Source organism: Leptosomus discolor, chromosome 5, assembly GCF_034619465.1.
Source record: "Leptosomus discolor isolate bLepDis1 chromosome 5, bLepDis1.hap2, whole genome shotgun sequence".
In the NCBI taxonomy this organism is placed as follows: domain Eukaryota; kingdom Metazoa; phylum Chordata; class Aves; order Leptosomiformes; family Leptosomidae; genus Leptosomus; species Leptosomus discolor.
In genome coordinates, this window is record NC_141395.1 from 2,227,704 (window position 1) to 2,246,804 (window position 19,101).

Genomic DNA, 19,101 nt, shown 5'->3' on the forward strand with positions numbered 1-19,101 from the left:
TTAATAAGGATTAAATATATTTGGTAAGATAATTGTCTCTTGCTAATATTGGTGAAGATTTTTTTTTTTTCGAAAAAACTTACTTTAAAAATCTCTATTTGGGGTTCTAACTCAAATCTCGAAAGTGTGTTGTAAGAATCCATGTTATTAGCCCCAGAATTGCTTTGATAGTTTGGTTTTTTTGACTAGATTATAGAGAAATTTGGAAAGTTGTTATTAGAAATATGTAATATGAATGACTGATACTTAGAGGTGATATAGAAATATAATATCTTGATTTATATTTCAGTACAAGTACAAGGAAGGCTATCGCAAGCAGCTGGGCCACCACATAGGGGCCCGTAACATAGAGGATGATCCGAAGATGATGTGGTCGATGCACGTCGCCAAGATCCAGAGTGACAGGGAGTACAAGAAAGCCTTTGAGAAGACCAAGACACACTTCAGCAGCCCAGTGGACATGCTGGGAATCGTGTTGGCCAAGAAATGTCAGGAGCTGGTCAGTGACATTGATTACCGCCACATTCTGCATCAGTGGATCTGCCTGCCAGACCAGAACGATGTCATCCATGCCAAGAAGGCCTATGATCTGCAGAGTGATGTGAGCTCTTTTTGCTTTAATTTTTGGTGGGGAATATATTTGATATTTTACACAGGTGGACCAGGCCATCACATATTGACGTGGTGGAACAAAATTTTCAAGACTTATTTTTAATTTTCATGGCTAATTGAAACGCTGATCTCCAACAAGATATGTTAACTAATCGATATTTAAATTAAATTCTGTGGTTCCAGAATGGAACTTTCATTTGCCATTCTGTGAAACTTGGATAATGGTTTCACTCTTAACATAGATGAAGTGCAGTTATTTTTTTTTCTAGGAGATTTTCTGTAGGGTTCTGAATTTATTTGAATTAAAAGTTGATAGTGAGGTTGCTTAGCTGTGAAAAAATGCACAGTGTAAATTGCATTATTCTTACTAGAATAACCTGTGGTTGGTTGGTTGTTTCTTTTTTGCGATAGAACTGCTACAAGTCTGACCTTGAGTGGTTACGAGGCATTGGTTGGGTCCCAATTGGTTCCTTGGAGGTTGAAAAAGCCAAGAAGGCGGGAGAGATCTTGAGCGATAAATTATACCGTCAACCTCCGGACACGATCCAGTTCACTAGTGTCACTGATTCTGTAGAGATGGTCTTGGCCAAGCAGAATGCAGAGACAATGAATAAGGTGAGTCTTGGTTTGGTTAGGTGCCACGTCAGCAGTCTGTGTGTAAACCCTGGAGACAGGACTAGAAGTGCGATGGTCACCAGTAATGCTGAGGTTCAGAGATGATGTATTTTCAAATGGTGTGCTCCGTTTCTTTCAAAGAAAACTATTAGGCCAGGTGATGGAAGGCTCCACTTTATCATGGTATTCTGCATGTTACATTTCGCTCTTTGACATGTCTGTGCAGTGAGCAGTAATAATGCTTCGGTTTCTTCATTGTTCTGAAGCAATGTGGCAGTTTTCTAAGTGTCGTTAAATTTCCTCTGATAAATTACCTTTTTAATAATGGTAGCTCTATGTTTAGCCATGCTATATTTCCCATAATTTTACCTAGTATGCTCTATGGTTTACCTGATTAATGAGATACCAACTTGTTTTGCAATGCAATATTTACCTCTTGTATTCATTCTTAGCGTTTATACACTGAAGCGTGGAATAAAGATAAGACCATGGTTCATGTCATGCCTGACACGCCAGAAATCCTGCTAGCTAAACAAAACCAATTAAACTATAGTCAGGTGAGTAAAACTGAGGAGTTGAGAGAATTAACATATTTCTGACAGGTACAATTTTGTCATCTCTGACTTTTAATTAACGTTGTAATATTGTCTAGTTATTTAGTTTCACAAATCGCCAGCTCCACTGCTAAAATGAGAGTTGTTCTTTTGCTAGAATTTATCTCCTGGGTATCTAATTGGCCTTTTAAAATATATTATCTGCCATAAACAAGAAATTATTTCTGGAGCAAGGTATAGAAATAAATAATTTAACTTTTAGAGTACTACTTTCTTTGCCTTCCCTAAATGACTTTGAGTTTCCAAGTGTCTACAATACAATTACAAGACCTTTGAAACCTGTGGGTTTTTTGTTTTCTAGAGGAGATATAGCTGTGTTCAGCTACTTAAGTTGTCTTGAACGTTAACAATATTGTTTAGGGACTTCATTTGTTTGAAATCTCAATGTCCTTAACTGAAGTGTAATTTTGGTTTTGAAACAAAAATGTGAATGTTCTTACAGAAAATGTACAAACTAGCTTTGGAGGAGTCAAAGAAGAAGGGTCATGATTTGCGTTTTGATGCCATCCCTATTCAAGCTGCCAAAGCTTCCAGAGAGATTGCCAGTGATGTAAGAAGGTTTTTTGTCATATCTCTTTGGATTTGGTAATGGAAAAGAATCAGAATGTTTGTTCCATTGTTAATGTAATACCTTAAGTTTATAGAATAGATAATATTGAAATCTAGTGATTCTGCTGCATGCCTTTAGTACGTGAAAGGAATGGGTAGCTGATATTTTAATGCATGAGGTATATATCACAGTAATAAATACTTAAACTAATTATGAGGATTATTTCTAGGCCCCCTGTAATAGTTCTGTGGATGCTCAAGTAGGATGATCAATAAGGCATATGATTCTATGCTAGATAGTCAAATTAATCTCTGATTCAAAATAGGAAATGCTTTAAAATCTCTCCCTGAGATAGATAGATTAGTAAATCAATTCTAAAAGTTCTTTCCTCAGGAAAACAACAATTTAGAATAGTTCTGTTGAAGTCTCATAGTGAAATTCAAGATGTCTGAATACAAAAACAGGAAAAAAATATGGAATGACTATGACAGGTTTTGCTTCTGGTGTGAGGAAAGATTATTAAAGGACAGAGGATAGTGGTTGTTTATGCTCTGTGTTGTTCTGTCAAGATTGATGCTGAAACTGTCAGTATTAAGACCAACTCAGGCTATCTTCATCAAGGTGTTTTGTAATAAGCTTTTAAAATAAGTTAATCTTCACATTTTAATCTTAGTAGAAAAAGAATGTGGAATAAGTTTGTATGGATGTTAGTAAGTGACGTTAAATGTTTAGTTAATTGAAAGTATAATATATAAATCGGTGGTAATGGTATCTGTAATAAAAATCCTTTGTATGTGAGAATTCAAAAAATAGTAGAAAGACCTACATAATGATTTTCTTTAAAGAAAATATTAATTATATGTTGAACTGTGTGAATTATTTATTGATTTATAAATATACCATGTGAATATGACTATATTTTATTTCAGTACAAGTACAAGGAAGGCTATCGCAAGCAGCTGGGCCACCACATAGGGGCCCGGAACATAGAGGATGATCCGAAGATGATGTGGTCGATGCACGTCGCCAAGATCCAGAGTGACAGGGAGTACAAGAAAGCCTTTGAGAAGACCAAGACTCACTTCAGCAGCCCAGTGGACATGCTGGGCATCGTGTTGGCCAAGAAGTGTCAGGAGCTGGTCAGTGACATTGATTACCGCCACATTCTGCATCAGTGGATCTGCCTGCCAGACCAGAACGATGTCATCCATGCCAAGAAGGCCTATGATCTGCAGAGTGATGTGAGCAAATCGTTACATTTGTAATACATAATTAAATATGCTGGGTCTTGTACAATATAAATTTTTAAAGATATATAATATGCTATTGTTGCTTGCATCAGACATGTTAATAGAGGTGAAATCTTTAATATTGTATCATCAAATTTATGTTTAATCCTATTTTCTCAGTCCTTAGTCTGAGATGTAACTTGTGTGTAACTCTGGTATTTGTGGAGTTCTTCAATGACTCTATTATTTTTGTTATTTTGCAAATAACTTGTAATTTACTAATTATTTTACTAAATCTTCAAAAATAACGATTGTTTTCAAAACCATGTCCTGCTGTCGTGCAGAAATACATACAGTTGTTCATATACACTAGGATATGCTTATTTATAATTATTTTAATATTTGATCACACTTGCACATATGTAATGAACTTTTATGGTTTTTCAGGCTGTTTACAAATCAGACCTGGAGTGGCTGAGAGGCATTGGATGGGTTCCCATTGGTTCCATGGAGGTTGAGAAAGCCAAGAAAGCTGGAGAAATCCTGAGTGAAAGGAAGTATCGTCAACCAGCAGACCAAATTAAATTTACTAGTGTGACAGATTCTTTGGCCATGGTTTTAGCCAAGCAAAATGCTGAGATAATGAACAAGGTGAGGTGTTTTTTTCGGTCAAAATCACTAGTATTACTAATAGAACTTGTTCATGAGGTGAAAAATGCAAAATACCAAGTAAGACTAAACACTTTTGTGGTGGAATTAGAGAGAATGAATCCCCAAATTCAGCCTTTGCACAGGAAAGCTCCTATTTCAGGGCGGTGCCTGAACTGAACACTTAGTAAACATGTCCAGAAAAAATTCATCTAAATCACATGTTTTTCAAGAGTATTACTAAAGATTTTGGTGAATTCCCCTCTTCCTCCCATGTCAGCTGAAATCCTATTTTTGAATTTTTGTTTTGAATGTTTTTTCTATTATGTTAATGCTACTTCACCATACAAAGCTCATCTCTGACAGAACAGGCTAATTCTTTTGCAGTTCTTAGACCAGACAGTGAAACCTGCAGAAAAGATGTTCCAGCAAGGTGCTAGGGTATGTGCAGAGGTAGTGGTGCCATGACCATGCTATACGATAGGATGCAGCAGAATACTGAGGCTTTTTCTTTTTTTTTTTTCTTTTATCATGCATATATTTTTGATAAGTACTGCTTTAAAATTTGCACTCTTTCTGTCATGAAACACATAAAGAAAATTCTTAAAGGAATGTGTCTTCCTCTCTTCTAGCGTTTGTACACAGAAGCCTGGGATGCAGACAAAACCTCAATTCACGTCATGCCTGACACACCAACTATTTTGTTAGCGAAGGCCAATGCAGCTAATGTTAGCCATGTAAGAACATTTAAACATATACTAAAGTAATGGAAATTCAGAAATTAAGTAAGCATTTCTTTGATCATGAAGGTCTTCCAAAATATGTATTCCTTAAAATTTTAAGAAAAATTTATGAAATATAGAAAATCCATCTCTCAGAACATTGAGAAGCCATTTTCTCCTGTCTTTTGCATAGAAACTTTATATACAAGCCTGGGAAGAGGCCAAACAGAAGGGTTATGACATGAGAGCTGATGCAATTCCAATCCGAAGTGCAAAGGCATCAAGAGATATTGCCAGTGACGTATGTTCTTCCTTTACATTTGTTTTCAGTTAGCTTACTAATTCATTCTTGGTTCTCAAGCTACGTACAACATAAAAACCATGGTGTATCAGCTTCATCTTGAAAGGCTACTAACAAAGAGTTCACCAAATAATAAATCCTGACATTAAGCAGATACCAGAAACTAATAAACTACAATGAAAATAAACAGAAGCCGTGGACCAAGAATGCATCAGGCATTTCTAAAGTCTAAATGAGTATATTTCATAACATAAAAAAATATATTTGGGATCAGTAGCAATATGAAATTATGGGAAATTCATCACAGATTCACTATTTTAAAAAATATTTCTTTTTACATTTCTAGTACAAGTACAAAGAGACGCACGAGAAGCAGAAGGGCCACTACATCGGGTGCCGAACTGCCAAGGAGGATCCCAAGCTGTCGTGGGCTGCGCGTGCCATGCTGCTGCAGAACGACCGGCTCTACAGGAAGGCGTACCACGACTCCAAGGCCCAGGTCCACATCCATGCGGATGCGATGTCGGTGCAGGCAGCCAAGGAGTGCCAGACGCTGGTCAGTGACGTTGACTACCGCCACTACCTTCACCAGTGGACCTGCCTGCCCGACCAGAACGACGTGATCCACGCGAGGAAGGCCTACGACCTACAGAGCGATGTGAGTGAGAGGGTACCCGTAGCAAGGCTTTCTGGCAGCTGTGTGAGGCTCTGTTTGTCAGTGACTGCAAATACCCTTTCCAATGCATGTTCCTGAGCCTGCAATCCGTCCTGGTATGTTTATTTTGATCCGTCTGGATGCTCCGTTCCCAATCAGTCATGTTTTCAGCCTGGGGGCCGGAAGTACTCCAGGTGGTTCCTCAGGAAGCCATGGGTTTTAGTCTTCTGCAGGATGTTTGCTTGAGGTTTGCGTGCAGATGACAGCACTGGTCTGCATGTGGCAAGTACCTTTAACAGTGTCTTTGCTGCTGTGCAGATCGGAGCTTTAGCTGTGTGTGGGAAGGAGCTGGTACCCCACAGGCTCGTTGACTGCTTGCTGTGTCACTGTGCAAGAAGGAGCTTGGGGCAAGCCTTGAACAAACCCTCTCTGCGTGCAGAGTTTGTCTCTGCCATGTCAGTAAGCCTTGGCTTCTTTGTAGAACGTGTACAAGTCGGACCTGGAATGGTTGCGAGGCATCGGCTGGTTGACGGAAGGTTCTGTGGATGTGGTCAAAGCCAAGAAAGCCCAGGAACTCCTGAACGAGAGGTTGTACCGCACGCGGCCGGAGGAGATGAAGTTCACCAGCATTACTGACGCGCCAGATGTCGTCCAGGCTAAGATCAATGCTTTGCAGATCAGCGACGTAAGCTTCCCTCTCACTGACCTTTCATTTATTGCTGTTCTTTGTGGTGGAGAGTAGAATTTCTACCGTGGGCGTGACTGGTTGGAAAGTGTTGCAAGTCGGAATTACCAAAGAATTCCTGTTGGTGGTTTGGTGGTGTTTTTTCTTTTTTTTTTTCAGTGTTCAGGCCATAGTGAAATGTCGTTGTGCTTCCTTTCTCCCTAGCGTCTGTATCGTGAAGCCTGGGACAGAGATAAGACGCAGGTTTCCGTACCTTCCGATACTCCTGTAATGCTGCAGTCCAAAGTCAACGCTCTCAACATCAGCAATGTAAGGCAATAAAATGATATGCACATGAACTGTTACTAAATTCAGCGACAATTGTTTTACCATTTTTTTGGCCTGTAGATTTTGCTGTAGATGGTGGTTTTTCTAATGCTATCTCCTAGTGTGCTTGCATTGCAAACTGTAGAGTACATCTAGGGGGTCCTTCTGCAGAGTGTGCTGTTGACGAACCTATGAGCGTTGTTTATGAACCAGGCATGCATTAAGCAAGGAGGCCCAAGGTGTTGATCTGGAATCCGTGCCATTGTATTCTCCCTCAGTCCGTGTGAATGTGAGATTGATGGAACTGCTTCCGTGGAGCTTGCCAGTGCTCTGATGCCTTTCATCCTAAACTGTGCAGATTCCCGAGGGAGTGACTCATGGAGTTGCCTGCCTTGCTTGGATAGGTTGTGTGTTCATGAGCAAACTCCAAACTTCAGTGTGTAATTCCACACAGTTCTTCCTCCCTTTGACAAAAACTGGCAAATACTTTCCATGGAGGAGTTGTTGGCATCTGTAGACTTATCAATCCTGACTTTTTCTGCAGATTTGTGTTGTTTCATTCACCAGTTTTACGGAACTAACACGCTGGGGCTTCTGTAAAGCTGGAAACATTTCCCATTTTGCATTTTCAGCAGGACTTGACTGGAGTTTTGCTTGTAAACAGTATTTACTCCCAGCCTTTCTTGATGTTGATAGTTTGAAAAATATTTAACACAAGTACCTGATGTGATTTAATTAGTTGTGAAATATTTCAAGTGCTATTCCAACAGACATTTCACTTCCTGTGTTTTTGTCTTGCTCGTGCTTTATTTACTGTTTTGGGGTTGGTTTTTTTTTTTTGCATTCCTTGTAGTCTGACCTGCAATAGCATTCAGTTCCTGAATTTTAACAGTCATCAAAAACAAACCAAAAAGGGCATCATTTGTCCACTTGTACTAATGACCAAGTTGCCATCTGGGCTGACCAAGCCTCTGTGGACCAAGATGCCGTTAAAGAAGGAGTCCTCATCTTCTTGGGCTTGATGTCTTGGACAGGTTGGGTGTCTCTAGACACATGAAAGCACTTTGGTTTCTCTTCAGTCTCGTAAATGGACTGAGCCTCTGCCTACACTCTCTTTCTTGATAGGATGGAAAAAGCCTGATACAGAAAGAAGTCTCTAGCCACTGTCAGGAGGCTTTATAACTTAAGTAGGGTCTGGATACGTTTTGTCAGTAGCACAGAGGTTTTCTTCCCACTAGCTATGACCCTGCGATCAGGTGTGTGTGAGCAGAACCTCTGACTGTTGTAGGGTCATGCACAATTCAATGTTGGTCATGGAGGTCTGCTCTCCGTCAGTTGGAACGCCTGTTTGGGGCCTGTGCAATGAGCTCATGCATGTGGTCAGCAGCAGTCTGTTAGAGGGGATGTAGGGATGTGTTTTCAGGAGTATTCCAGCCACCTCTCTGTGTTTGGGTATTGCACCTGCTTTAACTTCTAAGTCATGAGTTTTCTGTTAAGATACTTGCCGGGATCGTTACCGTAACCCTGCCAGTTAGAGGGGGCAAACAGAGCACCCAGGCTGTTAATTCCAAGGGAGCTGTTTTTAAGAAAACGCATCGGTATTGGAGAGTCTTGGCTCCGTGTAACAAGGGTGATTATTTGTCATTGCAGAAACATTATCAGAAGGCCTGGGATGAGGTCAAGGCAAAAAGCTACGACTTAAGAGCTGATGCCATTCCCATCAAACACGCCAAGGCTTCCAGAGACATTGCTAGTGAGGTACAGTCCTCTCTTAATGTGCTTGCTGCGCCTGCCACCTCCTGTGTCCAGCTGAGCAGAACTGAGTGAAGTTCAGTTCAAAGGCTGCACAGTTTGGGAAGCTGAAAGCCCTTTATTCGTTCGCCACGCTCAGGTGGGCGGTGGGCGGGTGCTTACGTTGTTCCTGCATTTCCAGTACAAGTACAAAGAGACGCACGAGAAGCAGAAGGGCCACTACATCGGGTGCCGAACTGCCAAGGAGGATCCCAAGCTGTCGTGGGCTGCGCGTGCCATGCTGCTGCAGAACGACCGGCTCTACAGGAAGGCGTACCACGACTCCAAGGCCCAGGTCCACATCCATGCGGATGCGATGTCGGTGCAGGCAGCCAAGGAGTGCCAGACGCTGGTCAGTGACGTTGACTACCGCCACTACCTTCACCAGTGGACCTGCCTGCCTGACCAGAACGACGTGATCCACGCGAGGAAGGCCTATGACCTACAGAGCGATGTGAGTGAGAAAGTACCTGTAGCAAGGCTTTCTGGCAGCTGTGTGAGGCTCTGTTTGTCAGTGACTGCAAATATCCTGAGCCTGCAGTCAGTCCTGATGTGTTTATTTTGATCCATCTGGATGCTCCATTCCCAATCAGTAGTGTTTTAAGCCTGGAGGCCAGAAGTACTCCAGGCGGTTTATGGGGAAGGGAAGCATATGCTTCTGATGTTTTTTATCTCTGCTGCACAATGTTTGCGTGCAGATGACAGCACTGGTCTGCATGTGGCAAGTACCTTTAACAGTGTCTTTGCTGCTGTGCAGATCGGAGCTTTAGCTGTGTGTGGGAAGGAGCTGGTACCCCACAGGCTCGTTGACTGCTTGCTGCGTCACTGTGCAAGAAGGAGCTTGGGGCAAGCCTTGAACAAACCCTCTCTGCGTGCAGAGTTTGTCTCTGCCATGTCAGTAAGCCTTGGCTTCTTTGTAGAACGTGTACAAGTCGGACCTGGAATGGTTGCGAGGCATCGGCTGGTTGACGGAAGGTTCTGTGGATGTGGTCAAAGCCAAGAAAGCCCAGGAACTCCTGAACGAGAGGTTGTACCGCACGCGGCCGGAGGAGATGAAGTTCACCAGCATTACTGACACGCCAGACGTCGTCCAGGCTAAGATCAATGCCTTGCAGATCAGCGACGTAAGCTTCCCTCCCACTGACCTTTCATTTATGTGAAGTCATTCCTTTTCTTTGTGGTGGAGAGTAGAATTTCTACCGTGGGCGTGACTAGTTGGAAAGTATTGCAAGTCCGAATTGCCAAAGAATTCCTGTTGGTGGTTTGTTTGGGGTTTTTTTCAGTGTTCAGGCCATAGTGAAATGTAGTTGTGCTTCCTTTCTCCTTAGCATCTGTATCGTGAAGCCTGGGACAGAGATAAGACGCAGGTTTCCGTACCTTCCGATACTCCTGTAATGCTGCAGTCCAAAGTCAACGCTCTCAACATCAGCAATGTAAGGCAATAAAATCATTATGAAGCTTTATTAAATTAAGACTATGACAAATGCTCTTCCAGAGTAGGTTTTAAGGAAGTGCATTGCTATTGGAGAGTCTTGACTGCGCGTAACAAGGGTGATTATTTGTCATTGCAGAAACATTATCAGAAGGCCTGGGATGAGGTCAAGGCAAAAAGCTACGACTTAAGAGCTGATGCCATTCCCATCAAACACGCCAAGGCTTCCAGAGACATTGCTAGTGAGGTACAGTCCTCTCTTAATGTGCTTGCTGCGCCTGCCTCCTCCTGTGTCCAGCTGAGCAGAACTGAGTGAAGTTCAGTTCAAAGGCTGCACAGTTTGGGAAGCTGAAAGCCCTTTATTCGTTCGCCACGCTCAGGTGGGCGGTGGGCGGGTGCTTACGTTGTTCCTGCATTTCCAGTACAAGTACAAAGAGACGCACGAGAAGCAGAAGGGCCACTACATCGGGTGCCGAACTGCCAAGGAGGATCCCAAGCTGTCGTGGGCTGCGCGTGCCATGCTGCTGCAGAACGACCGGCTCTACAGGAAGGCGTACCACGACTCCAAGGCCCAGGTCCACATCCATGCGGATGCGATGTCGGTGCAGGCAGCCAAGGAGTGCCAGACGCTGGTCAGTGACGTTGACTACCGCCACTACCTTCACCAGTGGACCTGCCTGCCCGACCAGAACGACGTGATCCACGCGAGGAAGGCCTATGACCTACAGAGTGATGTGCGTATGTGTAGACACGTGACAGTGACTACTGTTGCTATTTAATATATTATAGCCTTATTCTGATGGTTTGGTACGATACAGTCACAAAGGATGTACCTTTGCACTGTTTTCTTCAGTTTTTCATGTTACTGCTCTTATCTGCTCTTTTTCATCCTTCAAAAAGTTTTATCATCACCCCTAAATCTTATGAAAGCTTTAGTTGGTATCTGCTGTGTTACGTATGCTTTTGGAGTATTGAGATTTGGAGGGGATGAAGGATTTGTCTGCCTTACTTTGATGTGACTTATAACATCTGTTTGCTACTTCGGGATTGGGTAGCTTTTGCTGCTCCTGCTGGAAATTTATTTAATTGCAAGAATTATGTAAGATAGCGGGTAAGGTGTTTTAGTGGCTGACTTCAAAGCAGGAGGAGTCAGTGCAGCTGATTTCCTGACTTGCCTTTTCTACCTATCAGTCAACGTTGGTCACTTTTCCTCTGTTTCAATGGTGAGCTTCAGAAGTGAGGTTCGTGTTCTTTGCCGAAGGATTTGCTTGATTAAAACTTAAATAATTTCGCCTGATACCGCTTAGGAGTTATGGAGTTAGCTCTAGTCCCCGTTACCCTGTAACCTTTTTTTTTTCCGCCCCTCCTTTTTGTCAGATTTCCTGGTGGGCAGCTTGTTTTTTTTGTTTGGACTTGTAAATTGTTGAAGTGGCTAGAGGAGGGGACAGGAAGACTGTTTTAAGACCTTAATAGTCATCTTCATTAACAGCAATTCTGTTGTTTCCCCTCTATTTAACTTCACAAGGTTTAGAATGTACTGTTTAAGAAATGAACTACTTAAAACCTGGTTCCCAGATTGTATTTTACTTATGACACTGAACATCTCTTGTATATAAAAAGGATTAATCTAGCTCTAGCTGGTTTGACATTTTCTAAAACATATACTGTTTTGTATAGTTTAAAATAATTAAGACAGTCATTTTAAATACAAGGTTTTCCTTTTCTGACCATGTCTCTTATAGGCTGTCTATAAGGCAGACCTAGAGTGGCTCCGTGGAATCGGCTGGCTGCCTAATGACTCTCCGGATGTTCGGAGGGTGAAGCATGCCCAGGATCTCCTGAGCGACAACGTCTATCGTACACCTATCGAGAGCCTGAAGTACACCAGTGTTGTGGATTCTCCAGACGTTGTGCTAGCTAAAGTGAATGCCGAACAAGTCAGCATTGTAAGTTGCAACGTTCTTGAAGTTGTTTGGGGGCTATAAATGCTTAAAGAGAAGTCTCACTGCTAAAATATAAAATCCAGCAGTGGTATTTTAAGTCGAGTTTAATGCTTTTCCAGACGTTTTATTTTTTAGAGATAATAATTCAGGAGGGACTTATGGGATATTATGTTATTGACAAGTGAAATTCCATCATTACAATATCATAAAATGAATTATTTTAACAGCCTAAGTACAAAGAAGCCTGGGAAAAGGACAAGACTATGATCCATATTATGCCAGACACACCTGAAATCAACCTAGCCAAGACTAATGCTGCTAATTATAGCCAGGTATGCTTATCATTCTATGTTCTACATTTCTATAAACCAGTATGTGTATCCTGTGAATTTTGACGTTCTAAGATGTTACTTACAAAGTTGAAGATTGTCAGATGAATCTCACTGAAGTCTGTCCTCTTACAGGGCTTGCAACGTTCCCTTCCCTCTACTGAGTATTCTTAAAGCATTTAGACATTTTAAAACAAATGCTTGCATGCAGCTGTTCAACAATTAATATCGTGCACCGTTGAGGTCATATTTTATTGAAATGTACTAGAGCCCAAGGCATATGATTTTTTTCTAAACTTTACAAACACTTCTCTATGCCGTATAGGTTGCAAAACTGGTGTTGCGGGTACTGTAGATATTTGAAAGGCAGTGAGATTTGCCGCAGTATTTATGGCTAGGAGCAGAAGTAGTGCACAAAAAAAAATATCTCATGGTATTTCAGCAAACAAATGGCAGTAAACTCTGTGTTCCTTTTTAATGGGAAATGCCAGACTACTTAGTGTATGAGTGACGTTTTGCTGTCTTTTCAGAAACTGTATAAAGAAGCTTGGGATGAGTTGAAGATAAGTTATGATTTGAGAGCAGATGCCATCCCAATCAAGGCAGCCAAAGCTTCCAGAGAGATTGCTAGTGATGTAAGTGCCAAAAGAAGCATCTAGCTCTTCACACGCTTTACGAGCTATTTCATGATAACTGTTAGTAATGGTGGTCTTTGCTCTTTACCCAGTATAAATACAAACTGGATCACGAGAAGCAGAAAGGACATTACGTTGGAGTTCCAAATGCAAAAGCAGATACGAAAATGCAGTTTGCCCTCGGCATAGGCAAAGTTCAGAGTGAACTAGAGTACAAGAAGCACTTTGCCAAATGGAAGACGCAGTGCCACCTACCAGCAGACATGCTATCTATCATATCAGCTAAACACGGGCAGTCTTTGGTCAGTGATGTTGATTACCGTCATTACTTGCACCAGTGGATCTGTCTTCCAGATCAGAATGATGTCATACAGGCTAGGAAAGCCTACGATCTTCAGAGTGATGTAAGTTAACGTGAAAACTTATTACTGTATTGTCTCTAATTAGTCTGCTTCAGCTCTTAAGTAGTGGGAATCTTCTGCTGAATTCAGTGACTTGGCTTTGCTGGTTATTGGGAACACAAGGTATGCGCTACTGTTATGTATTGCCAAGTTTGAAGTGTGATAAATTCAGATGCAGTGCTTGTGTTGGAGTCACTGCTCTCCTTTTAACCGGTGGGAGTACATGCCATTGTTTATGAACCTTCCTGGGTTGTACAGGGAACTGTGGCTAACAGCATGGACCCTATTTTGTTTTCCCAGGCCATTTACAAATCTGATTTAGAATGGCTACGGGGTATTGGATGGTTGCCAAATGATTCGGTTGGAATCAACCATGTCAAACACGCTGGAGACCTCTTGAATGAGGTAACAAAATGTTTGTCAAAACTTAAGGGTGTTTGTAATTTAAAGTGTTTTTAATGGTTAAATACATCAGTGCTATTTTAAATAAAAAATACATCTCAAGTATTTCCACAGCATTATTCATTGTGCATTGGGAGTTTTTCTTTCCATGTAAACTTTATTGTCTTGTCTATGTATTCAGAATTGCTGTGTTAGCTGTAAAATATTCCGTTATAATCTGACTCTTCATCTTTTCTCTTGTACAGAGAAAGTACCGTACAAAAGCTGAAACTCTTCCATTTACTCCAGTGGCAGACAGAGTTGACTATATCACAGCAAAGAACAGTGGCGAAATTCTTAGTGATGTAAGTTTGCTAGCGGGTTTCTGGGATGTTAAATTGGCCTGTGTATTTACATGGTAGGATTTTATCTTTAAAAAGATATTTATTTTCTCTTTTAAAAGAAATGCAAAAGAATTCTCAACCAGCCTCTGGGAATTCTGTGCATGTGTGACTTAAAGACGAACAGGACTTTACTAGCTCATCTCCATCACTTATGAGGGAAGAAGCTCCTCGAGCAGAATAACATCTTTCCTAGACATGGGAAAAGCCAGTGCTAGGTCTGCAGCCAGCCCCTTCTTTCCATTTTGGCTGATATCATTGGTGGCCATGGACCATAAATAGCCACTCGCACTCTGGCAACCATAATGTTTAATCCTTCTCACTTATGCCAACATGGGTTTACACTTTTATAGTGAACTCTCGTGTAACAAATGTGAGCAAGACTGGCGTGCTGTCAGCTTGCCTTTCTTTGTATGTTTTTGAAGGCTGCTCATGTTCTGCGAACATGAAATGGCTCAACCTCCTCTCAGTTCATGGGTTTGCGTTTCTTTTTTGCTACATGCTTCTGTTACAGAACAGGCCAAGCTAAACACGTTCGTTAACTCAAACACTGGTAAAGAGTTGGCAAATGACAACATTGAATCGAATGGCATACTGCCACGCAACCCCCCCCTGCATTGGGGCATCTCCTGTGCTTGGGAACATGCTCAGTGTGGATGTCTGTGGCTGGGAGATGCTAGAATGCTGCATTCACATACACATCATGCTGGGTAAAGAGATTTGCTCTTAAAAAGCTTAAAATCTGTTGCCCCAATTCAAATATTTCTTGCTTGGCTATTGGCTGTACACCCCTGTAGACTGAACGGGTAGCATGACTTTGACCTCTGAAGGTTCTTCCCTGTCCATCCAGCTGCCTGGATGTTTTCAAAACTTTCTCTGAGAAACTTTGTAATTTCTTGTCTTGTATAATTTCCTTATTAAAAAAAGATCCATTTGGGATGTATATTTAATGTGTCACATCTTATAGCCTTGCAAATTCAGGGGTTTATACATTATTTCATGCATCAAATATGGGTCTTGCTATTATGTTTTCCCAGTTTTGTGATGGGTGCTGCAAGGCAGTAATTTCTTTCTCTGTTCTAGGTTAAATATCACAAAGCATGGAATGAGGTCAAGTCAAATTATACTCTAACAGATACACCACAGCTCGATATGGCCCGTGAGGCAGCCAGAATTCTTAATCAGGTACGTGATCTCTCCTTAACAGTTTCTACTCGCATTAATAACAATTTTGAGGCATTTAGAAAACTTGCCTTATTAAGAACATCCTAAAGGAAGGATGTATTATACTTACACTTTAATATAGGTGACATATATATGGTAATAATTATCATTATATTAGTGTTGAATTCCTCCTTCCTTTTCTTTTCCACAGAATTTATACAAGGAAAGCTGGGAGAAAGAAAAAGCCACTGGTTACCTCTTACCTCCTGACACTGTGCAGATCAGTCATGCCAAGCGCTCTAATGATGTCCAAAGTGAGGTAATAATTTTTCTCATTAGGAAAGCAAGTGCTTGGAAGCTCGGAAATGTCAAAGGCCTTGCAAATTCAACAGCAGACATAGAAAGCTTTCCATTAGGGCTAACATCCAGGAGACTGTTCATGAAGTCCACTGTCCTCCAAACAATTCAGACATCTTTGTTGTTATGTGTTTTACAGCTATCAGTGCTGAAAGGTCAGGTTCTCTTTCCACCTTCACTTTCTCCAGAAACAGTCCTTTCAAAATCGACTGAAGTGGACTTTCCATATTTTATAGATGCTGGATAATTCTTTGTGTTGACAAAACCATAGCTATTCACAGGTTAAAAACAGAGCAGGTATAGTCAGTGTTGATTTTACATGTGTTTCTCACCTCTTCCATCAGCTTAAATACAAAGCTGACTACGTCAAACAAAGAGGTCACTACGTTGGAGTTCCCAGCATGAGAGATGATCCGAAACTGGTGTGGTTTGAGCACGCAGGCGAGATCCAGAACGAGAGATTGTACAAATCGGACTATCACAAAACAAAGTCCAAAATTCACATCCCTCCGGATATGGTGTCAGTTGTGGCAGCAAAGGAATGTCAGACCTTGGTCAGCGATGTTGACTACCGCCACCACCTGCACGAATGGACGTGCCATCCTGACCAGAATGACTGTATTCAGGCCAGGAAGGCCTATGACCTGCAAAGTGATGTAAGTGATATTACATACCTACTAGGTAATTTCCACTTAGTTTTGTCTAAGTACTAACTGAAAAATGTCACCCTGAATTAAACCATTTCTCCCGTTTTTTATTATCTTTTCTGATTTAGAATATTTATAAATCTGATTTGGAATGGCTTCGTGGCTGTGGCTGGATTCCTCTGGACTCGGTGGAACACAAGAGAGTCAAGAATGCACAGGAACTGATAAATAAGGTAAGAGAAAATATTTTAGCAGTTATGCTATTAGCTCTTCTTTGTTGTGAGCAGCTTTTAAGAAAATATTTTATCTCTTTGCAGAAAACATATACGAAAGAAGCCCTTGATAACTTTGCCAACTATTCCAGTGTGGTTGACACTCCCGACATTGTTTTGGCAAAGATTAACTCTGTCAATCAGAGTGATGTATGTACTTTCCCTTAAATAGACACTGTTATATTGCTAGAATTAGTAGATGACTTAATTGCTTTTGCTAAGCTATACTGTGTTTAGGATTGTGTGTGTGTGTGTGTGCATATGCATGCTTCATCAATAATAGACTGGGGTAAATAATTTAGTGAGAAGTGGTATAAATCGACAACACAATCTTGCTGTCCAAAATAATTTTGCGTTTTCCTGTAGAAGAAAATAGTGTGTTCTTTATTTAGAGTTTACATAGGTGTTGCTTGTAGTAGTTCCAAATCGGGTCCTGTTCTTGGTTGAAGAGCAGTTAGTTGTATAGTGCTAGTGGAGTTCCTGGTGTTGCTGCTAACCTGATGGCTGAACAGTGTGTTTAATTTCACTGGAATATTGTGTGGGTTTTGTGGGGTGACATACTGATGACGTTTGCCTGTGGTGGTTGGAATGTACTATGCAACCTTCCTGAAGATATGATAACAGGACAGAAAATCAGTGTCTGCTTCTAAAAACAGACTAGTTGGCATAACTTGTTTCTCCTGTGGAATGAACATTGTGTTTGTTTTCTTTTGTAGCTAAAATACAAAGAAACATTTAACCTTGAGAAAGGCCAGTATATTGGGTCTGATGATACTCCTGCGCTGAACCATGCCAGAGACATGTCCTTACTATACAGCGATGTAAGATTCAATAAATATCTAACTAAGCTTTAATTTGTCTGTTTTGAAAGCAACAGGATGTGGAGTGGACATCAGAACACTGTTCTATTTCTGTTTCTGTCATTAGTCTGCTGGGCAGCACTGGGAAAGTTATTTAATATCTTTTTTTTTCCTTCAGTTTTTCCCAGTTTGGATCAGTAGAATAAGGATAACTTCTTTCTGTATCGAACTGATGTTAAAGCACTGCTGCGTGGTGTTTGGAAGCAGTAATAGCAGCAGCAGCAGTAGTAGAGTTTGTGTGGCGAACCAGTTTATAATTCCATCCAATAATATCTTCCCACACTACTGATGAAATTTCCATTTATTTTTTATGAGAGAGGAGAACTGTAGACTATTAAGTATTTTAAAGCATTTGCTCTTGAGTAGTCTCACTAATTTTAATGGAAAATATATATTTTTTTTTGAAAATGTAAATGGCTACATTCGTACAAGTAGGTGCTTCATAATTCAGCCTGAAGGTAAATATATTTAATGTTTAACAAAATACAATGTGTTAGAACATTGCCACTGACACAGTTAATGCTTTTATAATAAACAATAGTATTAATTGAAGATTTTTCACAGTTTTGAATGTGTTTCTATAAAATTATCAGTGTCACCTCTATGCTGCACTTTTAAACAAGTGTTCATGTCTACGTTTTGGGTGTTTTTATTACTTTTCTGGATGAGAAATGCTGAATTCCAAATATAGTAAAGAAAGCAGAGATCAGCTCAAATCTGTGCTCAGGTACCTGCCTGAATTGGAATACTTATTCTGTTTGCCTTGCTCACACTGAGTAAGCGTTCCAAATGAACGTTCTTTATTTGCTTTATTGCTACAGTTCACGGATTAAGGAACTGCTCCATAAAAGTAGTCACACTCCCTGTGTGTACAAATGGCAAAGTCAGGTTTGTTGGAAAGCATAATGGATTTTTGTATCAAAACCTTTGTGTTTTGTTTGTCTAGAAACTTTATAAAAATGCTTGGGAAATCAGCAAGCCCATTGGGTATACTTTGGATGAGAAGTATATTCCAGTTGTTGGAGCGAAGCATGCGAACTACATCAACAGTGAGGTTAGTATGAGTTTTCCATTCTGTCTTCCCCCACCTGCCATGTTTTGTTAGAATGAACTTTAAAATTTCCACATGAATCTTTTGCAGCTTAAATATAAGGAAATTTATGAGAAGCTGAAAGGCCACTACCTGGCTGGGAAGGAGATTGGTGATTTCCCCAGTGTCATTCATTCCCTGGCCTTCCAGAAAATGAGGAGTGCGGTAAGCAGAGAATTAGTCTTGCTGTAGTATTTTCCATTTTTTTCTTAATTTTAGTATGACATATTTAAACATTAATAATGCTTTGCTTAATAACATAAGTAAAAGTTTTTCAACAATGTTTCCTGAATGATTTTTTTGTACATAGGCTGAATAATTGAAATTGAAATGGTTTAGGAGATTAAGAAGGCATTTGTTTAGCTATTAGACGTATTGGAATAGGGAAAAAAAAGCTTTCCTCTTTCAGTTTAAGAATTTGAGCAGTAAGAAGTACTACGTGTCTCGGGATTCTTTTGCTT

General features: G+C 40.7%; 1 protein-coding gene across 1 annotated transcript in view; it reads left to right on the forward strand.

Moving 5' to 3' along the window:
- Positions 1-19,101, forward strand: part of NEB (nebulin) — a 125,399-nt gene that overhangs the window by 54,695 nt on the left and 51,603 nt on the right. The window contains exons 54-84 of the mRNA XM_086465409.1: positions 290-601; positions 1,024-1,227; positions 1,680-1,784; positions 2,284-2,391; positions 3,321-3,632; positions 4,068-4,271; positions 4,901-5,005; positions 5,184-5,291; positions 5,638-5,949; positions 6,428-6,631; positions 6,836-6,940; positions 8,588-8,695; positions 8,871-9,182; positions 9,649-9,852; positions 10,057-10,161; positions 10,300-10,407; positions 10,583-10,894; positions 11,903-12,106; positions 12,331-12,435; positions 12,963-13,067; positions 13,160-13,471; positions 13,769-13,873; positions 14,116-14,214; positions 15,334-15,435; positions 15,626-15,733; positions 16,116-16,427; positions 16,547-16,651; positions 16,736-16,840; positions 17,407-17,511; positions 18,497-18,604; positions 18,692-18,805. Of these exons, the coding sequence (XP_086321535.1) occupies positions 290-601; positions 1,024-1,227; positions 1,680-1,784; positions 2,284-2,391; positions 3,321-3,632; positions 4,068-4,271; positions 4,901-5,005; positions 5,184-5,291; positions 5,638-5,949; positions 6,428-6,631; positions 6,836-6,940; positions 8,588-8,695; positions 8,871-9,182; positions 9,649-9,852; positions 10,057-10,161; positions 10,300-10,407; positions 10,583-10,894; positions 11,903-12,106; positions 12,331-12,435; positions 12,963-13,067; positions 13,160-13,471; positions 13,769-13,873; positions 14,116-14,214; positions 15,334-15,435; positions 15,626-15,733; positions 16,116-16,427; positions 16,547-16,651; positions 16,736-16,840; positions 17,407-17,511; positions 18,497-18,604; positions 18,692-18,805 (5,217 nt within the window). The remainder of the gene's footprint in view (positions 1-289; positions 602-1,023; positions 1,228-1,679; positions 1,785-2,283; positions 2,392-3,320; positions 3,633-4,067; positions 4,272-4,900; positions 5,006-5,183; positions 5,292-5,637; positions 5,950-6,427; positions 6,632-6,835; positions 6,941-8,587; positions 8,696-8,870; positions 9,183-9,648; positions 9,853-10,056; positions 10,162-10,299; positions 10,408-10,582; positions 10,895-11,902; positions 12,107-12,330; positions 12,436-12,962; positions 13,068-13,159; positions 13,472-13,768; positions 13,874-14,115; positions 14,215-15,333; positions 15,436-15,625; positions 15,734-16,115; positions 16,428-16,546; positions 16,652-16,735; positions 16,841-17,406; positions 17,512-18,496; positions 18,605-18,691; positions 18,806-19,101) is intronic.